Source organism: Magnolia sinica, chromosome 18 (assembly GCF_029962835.1).
Source record: "Magnolia sinica isolate HGM2019 chromosome 18, MsV1, whole genome shotgun sequence".
Taxonomy (NCBI): Eukaryota; Viridiplantae; Streptophyta; class Magnoliopsida; order Magnoliales; family Magnoliaceae; genus Magnolia; species Magnolia sinica.
The window spans coordinates 3483694-3494495 of NC_080590.1; the positions used below are offsets into that span (position 1 = coordinate 3483694).

General features: G+C 41.1%; 1 protein-coding gene across 2 annotated transcripts; it reads right to left on the minus strand.

The window, feature by feature from the left end:
• Positions 1 to 10: 10 nt before the first annotated feature.
• Positions 11 to 8302, minus strand: LOC131233857 (pentatricopeptide repeat-containing protein At5g27270). Of its 2 annotated transcripts, XR_009165381.1 has the most exons (9): positions 7611 to 8302; positions 5856 to 7260; positions 4907 to 5218; positions 3153 to 3257; positions 2956 to 3043; positions 2666 to 2787; positions 2320 to 2384; positions 149 to 1363; positions 11 to 105 (listed from the first exon to the last, which is right to left on the minus strand). XR_009165381.1 is itself a non-coding variant. In XM_058230676.1 (8 exons), the coding sequence occupies exons 1-8, from the start codon at positions 8160 to 8162 to the stop codon at positions 806 to 808; spliced, it is 3207 nt and encodes a 1068-aa protein (XP_058086659.1). In that variant the 5' UTR covers positions 8163 to 8302; the 3' UTR covers positions 11 to 805. The 2 variants fall into 2 exon arrangements, 1 of the variants encoding a protein (XP_058086659.1); XM_058230676.1 differs by having other exon boundaries at positions 11 to 1363.
• Positions 8303 to 10802: the final 2500 nt, after the last annotated feature.

Genomic DNA, 10802 nt, shown 5'->3' on the forward strand with positions numbered 1-10802 from the left:
TTTTTTGCCATTTCTGACAAATTTGAAATGCCTTGTGACTGCTCCAACCCTTTGCACTGCCCTTCATATCTCCTTGGCGAAGCTGATATTACCTTCAACTGTACCCTTTATATCTCCTTGGTGAAGCTGATATTACCTTCAACCGTACCCTGTATCCCCCACATCATTAGAAATAATGCATAAACGATGCTCCACAATACAGCATCACCAAAACATGTCATTTTCGTTGTGCTTGATCCAGCGCTCTATCATGCTTATGCTATTGAAATACGTTGTTGTTTCGATCACCTCATCATATCCATCCATGCTACCTTCCTCATCATATTGTCACCCCATCATATCCAGCCATGTTACATCACATCATTGTGATCTATAATTATTTGTAATGCAATCAAGGATGCCACCATCTTTAATTCTATCATCACCTCCTCATCTTTGTGAGATTCCATCTGTGAACTGTGTCACTGCTGTGACTGAAAAATGCATACACTGATGTCATTGCTATCAGCTGTGAAATAAGCACCCAAATAGGCAGCAAGTGATAGGTAGGTTGTTGTTTTGATTCTCACCATAGCAATTCTTGTTGTCCTTTCGGTTCTCAACGTCCTTGGCAACACTGCAACCATCATCATAATCATGGTGCATTGCAGAACATGGCTTCGCTACCTTCGACTTTTGGGTCCCTCTCATGAACACTTCCAGGAACCACCTCAGACAGCATTCCGGATTCTAAGCCACAACTTTCTCCACCGTAGATGTCAAATGGTTTATAGTTTAGATCCAACTGTCAGGTTTTTCATAGATGTCAAATGGTTTGTACTTTAGATCCAACTGTCAGGTTTTTCAGAAATACGACTCCCTCCCTATTCATGAAATCCAAAACATCCCCTGCTTTGAATTCCTTGCCTGCAGACTTGTAAAGATGAACAGCCGCACTTAGAAGAAACCCGTCTGGTTTTACAGACCCATTAATATGTTCAAAGAATGAGATCCCTTCATCAACATATCCATAGTCCATATAACCCCTCAGCATTGATCGATAACACAGTAGATCGGGACTCAAACCAGCTTCCGTGATATTTATATAAACTCTTTCTGCATCATTCATTGATCCTGCCTTTGTGAGAGCGGACAGGAGATGGTTGAAATGAGCACAGGAAGGGTGGATACCTTCCTTCCGCATCGTGTGAATAATCTCCTCCGCTTCCAAATATTTCTGGCTCTTGGAATATGCTCGAACAAGTGCAAGGTAGGTGAAGGAATCCGGAGCATGGCCATCCCTCTTCATGGACTCAAAAACCTTCTCCGCTTCGAGATGATGTCCTGTGGTGGCATAGACATTGATCATGGTGTTGTAGCTGATCTGCATCGTCACGGAAGAAAATGCCCATGTAAACACCTCTTTATGCCATTGCGGGCCTCCTCATAAGTGCTCAATAGGAGGGGCAGAAGCAACAAGCAGCAGATTCATGTGAAATGAAGCAAGCAAGCTATTGGTATAATAAATTCATTTTCCCTTTCATTTTGAAAAAAATAAAAATGCCATAAACAGAGTAAATAAATCAGAAATGGGAAGCTCCCAAAAACACCCTCATTGGAAGACACCCGTGCTCTCCGACCCACACACTCACACAACCCAACCAGCAGCTTTGCTGCCAAGGCAATACATCATTCAGTATCATGAAGAAACTTATTATAGTTTCTCCCTTCTCTTAAATGATACGGAGTCAGACATGGCCATGAGTTGTCCGACGCAGCAACCCTGGGACGCCAATACAGGCACGTACAAACTATCACATCACAGCATTAGATTGTGTATTATCACAGTGTACTAGAAGAAAACATCATGTTGAAACAAGATTACTGGAAAAATAGAAATACATGAAAAATGATATTAGTAATATGTCAAAAGAAAAGGGAAAAGAAAATCATTACTATCATAATCATCATAGCCTTGTTCCAGCTATTTGGGGTAAGCTAAGAGATTTTCCTTGTTACATAAAAGGAGGGCTCATATCAGGTGGGGAGCCGGTAATCAAACCTTTTGCCAAGAAAATTATGAGAAAAACCACCACATAGCTAGGGGATCTGGTATTTCCAAATCAAACGTAACTTGACAGCAGGACCGTTAAATAAGTGAATGAATGATGAATAAATAAAACTCAAGATCAGGATCATTGCATTCATTTAAAAAAGAAAAAAAGAAAAAGAAGAGAGAGCCATTTGTTAATTATTTTAGTTGCCAGTAATGGCTCATGTTTCAGTGTTATGGGAAAAAAAAAATTTATCTTTTATAAAGCCATTTAGAAATGCACATACCTTTCCAGGCCTAATTCCTTCTTCTTGCATCTTGCTAAATAGAAGGGAAGCCTCTTCACTCTTACCTGCAAATGAGAGGAATATGGTTACAAGATAATGGATGTTTTAAGCTTACAAAGAATGATATTTGAAATCAACTATACCAAATCAGTGAAAGTACAAATCAACCCACAACAGCAACTATTAATGGTTAATAAAACAAAATTCTATGCATGGTTCTACAGTCCAAATTCTCTTTCAGAAGTTTCTATAATATCAAGTGCTCAACTCTTATTTCCATCCTTTTTCATTCACAGTTTCATTATGGCATTCAAAGAGTATGATTAAGCAGGGGAATAATGCTTACCAGCTTTACCATAATAGAGAATCATGTTAGTATATGCTTTCTCATCAACCACGACATCCGAGCTGCATGCCATGCTGAACATCTCAATAGCCTTGTCCAACTTTCCACCTCGGCCATATACACTGCATTCATGAACCACCACCCAAAAAAAAAAACATAATCACATTGATTGGAAGGAGAGGCACTAAGGGAAATCAAAAGTTCTGCTGAGAAGCACAACCTTTTTTTTTTTTCTGTTTCTTTTTTCTATTTTCATTTTGACGATTATTAATGATCCTCTGCATTCTTACCTAATCATAGTGCTATATGTCTGAATTGAAGGAGCGGTGCCTGAAGAAATCATACGATCATATATGCTGGCAGCGAAGTGCAACTTACCTGCAAGAATAATGTCATTTTCAGATGATGTGGATAGACATGGTTACCAAATTCATTACACAAGCTTTCTTAGGCTTTATAGAAATTTTAAGAAGAAACATCGCCCAACCTGCTTCTAGCATTGCCTTGATATAGGTATTGTATGCAACAGTATCAAGCTCCACGCCACCCTGAAAACTGGTATGGATAATATTTTCTGCCTCTTGGTACTTGCCTGGAATTGGGTCATTAGCTATCAATATATAAGCATGAATGTCCCGATAAACAAAACAGGGCATAATAATAGAACCTATAGCTATGCACTAGAATTCCTGAACCCGTAAAAAAGATGGAAGAAGATGTTGAGATGGATGAGTGGCAAGACAAGGATAGAATTAGAAATGAATGCATTCGAGGAAACTTAGGTGTAGCACCAATATGTAATAAGATGAGGGAAAGTAGACTTAGATTGTTCTCTGATCCAGACTGTTCATCTGACAAGAACAACCATGTATGAGGGATGCCCAAAAATCTAGGAGATAGTTGGGGCAACTGCTACTCATAGTATCGGGGCAAAAGGTAAATCTGGCTAAGTGTGAGTTGCTTGGTTGGTGGGTGGTGGACAAAAAAGTCTTCCATCTACAGGGTGTCAGCTTGGAAGGGTACCTAGAGTACGAGATTGAACTTCATGAAAGGTGTGGCCTTCTCTTTGGGGAATGGAGATAACATTTGATTCTGGGAATATGCTTGGAGGGGAGATGTGCCTCTGTGTCTCTTTCTCGGCTATTGCCCGCCTTGCTTTGGATTGGCATGTCATGATCAATCGTTGTTTTGAGATCCATGGTGGTACAGTTGTGTGGTTTCCACCTTGTCACCGGGCTCTTTGAGATGACGAGATAGAGGAATATACTGCACTTCTGGAGTTTCTCCATCTTTGTTGGCCCCAGATTGATGAAAAGGATAGCTTGGTTTGGCCCATGGAGAAGTCAGGATGTTTCTCAGTTCTTTTTATTTTATGCTTCGGTCTGATGTGACAAAGTGTGGAAAGACGACCCATGTATGGCACTATGGTGCTCCCCCCAAGATCGGAGCCTTCAGGTGGTTAGCGGGAAGGAACAGAGTGCTGACGATAGATAACCTTCAAAAGCATTCTATGATCATCTCAAATGTTTCTCCTTTGCATGTCCGATGGTCGACCACCTTTTTATTCATTGCTCCTATTCTAGTAGCATATGGGCCCCCTCCTACGTCAGATTCAACGCTGTGTGGGTCATGTCATGTGATATTGGTGACTAATTAGTTGAGTGGCACGGGGTTTCTCTTCGCAACAAGCATCGGGCGGTGTGGAGACTGTCTCCTTGCAGGTCTTTGGGGGATCTGAGGTGAGATGAATGGGCAGTGCTTTCGCAATGTTTGTTGAGATGACAAGGGGGTAGCCTCTCATGTTTGGGAAAGTGTTGTGGAGTGGGCTGGGTGTAAGAGGTGGCTGGATTAATAATTTTCCTTTTTTTTTTTTTCTTTTCTCTTTGTTTTCTGCCTTATACGCTACCTCAGCGCTTTCCAATGAAAGTTATCTTAAAATTAAATAAAAAAAAAAACTGCCGCCCATAGTAGAGGTGATTGTCTGGATTGCTGAGACATGGGTCCACTTGGGTGTTATGGGTGCTTCAAGACACAAACATGATGATGCATCAGGACCCAACTATTCTTCTTATTTGTCTTGGGTGTACACCCCTGCAGTCTGAGTACTAAATGGACTAATCATATAATATCTTGGAGTTCATGCCAAACATAGCTTCCACAGTTAGATGTCATCAAAGAACATTTGAAGAAGGTGCCAAGTAGAGTATTTACTGTTCCTAATGTAGCTATTAGTAAGCATACCATAGTTTGTCAAAGCATTCATGATAATGCTGATAGTAACAGCATCGTGATTATGCCCTTGCTCAACCATTTCTCTGTAAAGGTGGCTTGCTTCGTCCGGTTTACTGCATTTTGTGTAGGCAGCAATCATAGACCTATATACAGGCCTTCCAATTGGAGGGGAAGCTGACACTGCTCCAAACACTTCTTGGGCTTGTCTCAGCTGCTGCCGTCTTCCATAGAAACTAATAAGAGAAGCTATTGCTGCATCCTCAGGCTGGCAACCTAGGCTGATTACTTGATGATAGAGAGACTCAGCTTTAGATATATCACCTGTCAACCCAGATAATTAAAAATAAAAATCAATGTTAGTTCGTAGGAAACACCCAAGGCATCTTGCAGGCCTTGGTCATGGAACCCTGAAATGTCTGTGCAGTCCGCCAAGTTCAAGATGAAGTGTTGCTTTAGAGGGATTATCAGGTCTTGATGTATCAAGATGTGAATAGTTTCCTGATGTGGGCCGGTCTGTATAGGTAGAACCCAGGGTCAGCAATCCAGGCCATTGATCTGACAGCCCAACAGTGGATGGGGGTCACCCAAAAATTTCCCAGATCAGAAGATTGTATCCATCTACTCTTTGGTCTTTCTTCCCAGGCTCTTCATGTTTTTTTTTTTTTTTTTATTTATAAATTTTAATTATTATTTTTTTAATTATTAATTATTCTCTCCATCATCTATTTGTAGTCCACTGGTAGAAGGTTAGGATTGTCAAATCTGGGAGTTCTTTTTAAAAGGCTCCTTCCATGGTCAGATCAACAGTCTGGATCGCCAAAGCATGGGCAAAGACTAATGCACCAGAACATTTTCCGCATCTTGACACATCAGGACCTGATAATTCCTCATTGCTTCAACTCCATCACTTCCATACATAGGATAGGTACAACAAAAGGCCACATTGTGAGTTCCCTACCTTCTTTGGTAAACTTGCTGATGAGTTGGCTGGCTACTGACAAGCCACCTGCATTCTCCAGCAGAGATTTCAGCATTCGACTAGCCTTCAGGGCATCTCCGTTTGCTAAATACAAAGTAAGCATCTGACCAAGAGCCACAATGTCAGGCTGCTCAAATGCCTTGAATGTGTCCTCTGCCTGCTGAAGGCTTCCACATTCTCCATACATGGCCATCAAAGATGTCTGTACGAACTTATCCGCACCCAGCCCAACACTTTCCATCTCTGCTGATAGTTTTTCAGCATCGCTCATCATCCCCTCTTTGCAGTATACCTTCATGACAGTCCTGTAAAGGTCCTCATCAAATGGTATTTGATCTTTCTTCATCTGGACAATGAATGCCTTGGCCTTTTCCAGCAAACCAGTTCGAATATACAAATTGAGTATGTGATTACAGGAAGCGGCATCAGGAATGCTGGCCTTGTATAGATCCTGAAACGTAACTTCAGCAGACCCCACATCTTCCTTAAATGCGTAACACTGAAGCAATGCGCAATATGCAAATCTTGAGAACTCCACATTTCTAGACCTCATCAGCTCCAAAATGTCTAAACCTTTCTCATAATTCCCAGCATTTAGATGAACATGTGCCATTGCAACGTATGTTCTCTCATCCTTAAGAAGACCCAATTGCTCGATCTCTTCAAAGGTTTTCATTGCATCATCATATAGGCCAAGCTTACCATATATTCTAATGAGTATACCATAGATGACTTCATCAGCAGTGATGTTGTTTTTCTCCATCTCTGAGAAGAGTGAGAGAGCTTTAGAATAATCACCCTTTTTGTAGTACAAATTTAGAAGAGAAGCACAGGTATAGTTACTTGGTACGATTCCCCAAGATTTCATGTCTTCGTAAAGTTCCAATGCCTCATCCCGATCACCCTGTTTGGCAACTAGGCTGATCAGAAGGCTGTATGTTACCTCTTCAGGCATGAATCCCGATTTTTTCATTTTATTAAATGTATCAAAAGCCTCCTCTGTGAGGCCTTCTTTGGCATATGAGCTTATGGAAATAGTGTAAGTGAAATGGTTGGGCTCCACCCCTGCAGCAACCATCTGCTTCCACAACTGGATCACCTTCCCATGTAGTGTTTTCTTTTGCAAAGAGGAAATCATGAAATTGTACACTGCGACAGATGGGAAGATCCCTCGCACATGCACGGCAGAATAAAATGACATCATCTCTCTATGGCGTCCCCACCTAGCATAGGTGCACAACATAGTACCACAAGCAACTTCATCTGGTTCACATCCTGCTTCAAGCATCTCCAAAAATGTCTGTTCAGCAAGTTGGATCTTTCCAACCTGGCCGTACATCCGCAGCACTATTGTGTAGACAATTACGCTGGGCCTATAGCATAGCTGCCTTGTGCAAAGGAGTAATCATGATGAGTTAAAAGGAAATTCTTCTCCTGTTTCAACTTGTAGAATAATTATGCAATGAACTCCATCATTTGAAAAAGCGAAAGGCAGTCCATGGAGAAAGAGTAACATGATCTAAGATGTCTCCACTCGAGGAGTCAATTAAATGAATGTGGCACTTCTCTCTAAGCATTGGAAACCCAATTATCAAAATCAATCTATACAATCATAACTCCCTATCAAAATTCAAATACAAACAAAAAACCGACCTACAAATCAATCCAATTATCAACACTTCCTATCAAAATTGGAAACCCAAATCGAAAATCACAATAAAAAAGAAAATCCACCTGCAATTTCATCCAAGCGAAGAAATCCCTGACTTGTCGCCACCCCTTCTGCTCCTTCAACACCACGCACATCTCCCTGGACGTCAGCTTCGCAACAAAAGAACCCATCACTTCCCTTATATCATACGACCCTTCCGCCCGCGTCGACAGATTCCTCACCATCCGTATCGCTGCCACGACATGCTTCCCGTACAGGTGCCCGTCCCTGTCGTCTTCCAAGAACTGGGCCATCTGCTCCGGAGTCCGCCGAATCCATTTCGGGGTCTGGGCGTGGGAACCCTGGTTCTTGCGCAGCTGGCTGAGGTACCGGGCCTTGGCGTGGATGATGCGGCGGGCGTTGTCATCGGAGAGGGGCTTTTTCGGAATTTTCCTGTAGGGTTTTGATCTGGGGTTTTGGTTGTTGCCATTGCTGAGAGTCCAAGGGTCTGATGACAGAGAGCAGAGGATTGGTTTTTTCGGGATTTTGGGGGTTTCCAAGGGGTAAAAATGGAAAGGGTTTTGTGGGGGTGAGAGAGGCAGAGGAGAGAGAAATGGGGTTTTGATGAAATCCATTTACAGCGGTTTTGGGAGGGAGAGTTTCAGACGCTGGCATTAGAGAGAAGATAAAAGAGAGAGTGAGCATTCAGAAGCTGAAGTGGGCCACACATCATGACAGATATTCCAAACTGTCACCCATTAGAGGATCCTGACCATTTGATAATTTCTAATGTGACATGGGTCACAGGTTGTAATCTTTAGGGTGTTTTGGATGGCTAAGATCATCTGATAGAGGTGGGCCAGTTCCATCATGCATGATGGGGCTCACATATGAAAAGCCTAAATTAATTGGGCAATGGGGACCATTATTTAATTATACCTCGTTCAGATTCGGACAGTTTCATTCGTGAACCATGGCTCGCAGATTGTCGGACCGTCGGCCTAGCATATTGGGGAGTTATTTCATAATCCGACGCAGCGTGATGGTTGATACGCGGGCACTTATGAGTTATGCACGTGGCATGCTCTAATCCAATTTCAATCATCTAAACGGCGGGACTAATCGAAAATTTTATATTCCGGCACGGATGGGATACTTACTCTTGAAAGCACCAACCTTTATCACTACCGGCTAGAATTAATGGAGCAGCAGGCCTGGTCAAATATAACAGGTCCAATGGAAATCTATCGAGTCCAGTCTAATCTAGTCGATTATAAGACCATTTTAAGTTTTGAACTGAAAATTAGGTTAATCAAAGGCTCATTGAATTCCCACCATTAAAACTTTCTTATTAGTGGCAGTAGTTTTTATTTATTTATTTATATTGATATGATATTAGTGTCCTTTTCATCTAAATTTATAGGACCTTATGAACACGTTCAAATAAACAGAGTACTGGCTCTCAGGAAGGTTTCAACCGTGAGTTTCATCATTGTCATGGATGCAGTACACTTAAGTACTACACTTGTCTAATTTTTTTGACTCACACTAAAAAATGATCCAAAAAAATGATAGGCAAAGTAGATAAAACTCATACACCACGGTGGGCCTGCATCCTCGGACCCAATCTGCTTGGGTTCAACAGATGTTTTACTAAATAACTTGCAAAACATGCTGTGTGGGCCAATTGTCTTCCACTGCCATCCAAATAAATCCGGTTGGTATTAATAAGGGCATAATCCAATCCAACATTACACGTGTCTGTTACGTATGGAGGCAGTGAAAAGCACAAAATCTTTATTTCTCTATAGTTTATTGTGCTGTCTATATCATATGCTTGTTTCTTTAGAAAGAGATAAGGGACAATTTAACTATCTAATAAATGCGTCACAATTAGCTGGCTATGCAATTCAATTAGCATACATGCATCGAGGTTAATAATCCATCCGAATTGTAGCCCCACAATTTAAAAAGGGTTTAATTTAAGTAATAAGTTTTTAATGCATGTATTATAAACCATTACACTCTTCTTGGCTAACAAAGTTTCTTTAGGCTGTGATTAGGTAAGGGGCTTGAGGGGAACATGTGTAGGAAATCCCATTGGATGGCGCACTTGTCAAATATTTGGGCCATTCATTGGAGACATGGATTGTGTACTAAAGTGTCTTATAGCATGTTGAGTAAACTTTGCGGGCCCACCATGATATATGTCTTTATTCATGCGGTCTATGTACTTTTTCATATCGTTTTAAGGCATAAGCTCAAAATTGAAGTATATCCAAAGTTCAAGTAAACCATACCATTAAAAAAACCAATGGAAATTAAATGTCTATTACTGAAAACTAATCAAGGAAACAAACTCGCATTTGTATTTTTCCTTGTTTATATTTGTAAGACTTTATGGGCAATTTGGACAAATAAACATTATTGTGGGCCTTAGTCCCACTCTTTCCAATGGTTTGGTCCACTCGTACTTTGGATATACTCTATTTTTTGGCTAATGCCCTAAAATGAGTTGGAAATACAGATGGACAGTTATTAAGTCATGCATTACAATAAGCCTCGTAGCGTTTGCTTGTAACTTGCTAGGTTACTCGGCACCAAATCTGCATCCATTCATTGGGTAGTGTGCACCAGGATTGCGTATAAAACCAAAGAAGCAGTTTGGTTTGAAGATGCCACCTAATCTATATAGCTCATGAAAACGACGGTTGTGATGAGTGACCCATATTTTAAGGGTTAAGATCATCTCAATGGGGTACTTTTTGCATTACGGTATGAAAGAATGGACAGTAAGCATCCACATTGACTGTCCCACATATCAAGTAAAAGCTTTGGCTGCTAATGTCTCCACCTTAGTATGCTCTGGAAGCTTTTAAATGACTGGTGGGACAGCCAATCATTCATCCGGACAGTCCATTCATCTTTTCTACCACCAGGGGCCAGCCAGAGTGGCAAAATCATGCCAATTAGATGATCCTAGCCATCCAACCAACAGCATGAAATTGGACAGTCAAGATCGGGCACGGAAACATAATAGTTCTCATCACCATCTTGGAACGTATAATTAACAGGCCCCACCATTAATTGCTTATGAGTCCACAGGAGCACTGTGGTTTGATGATGGTAACCACCCATCTATGGCTTAAAAAAGAAAAAAGAAAAGAAAAAAAGAGGCCGTCCTAACAAAATAACCTACAACCAAAGGGCCAGGATCATTCAACACACATGAATTTTTGCACCATGTCTTTCTCCTAGTGGTAAGATTGAATGGA

What these genes read in the sequence shown, in the direction of transcription:
- LOC131233857 (XM_058230676.1), bottom strand. Translation starts at nt 8,162, where the DNA reads ATGGATTTCATCAAAACCCCATTTCTCTCTCCTCTGCCTCTCTCACCC. An exon ending in TCGCTTGGATGAAATTGCAG is followed by an intron (nt 7,261 to 7,610) that starts GTGGATTTTCTT and finishes TGCACAAGGCAG; the next exon opens with CTATGCTATAGGCCCAGCGT. An exon ending in CAAGGCAATGCTAGAAGCAG is followed by an intron (nt 3,044 to 3,152) that starts GTTGGGCGATGT and finishes TTATTCTTGCAG; the next exon opens with GTAAGTTGCACTTCGCTGCC.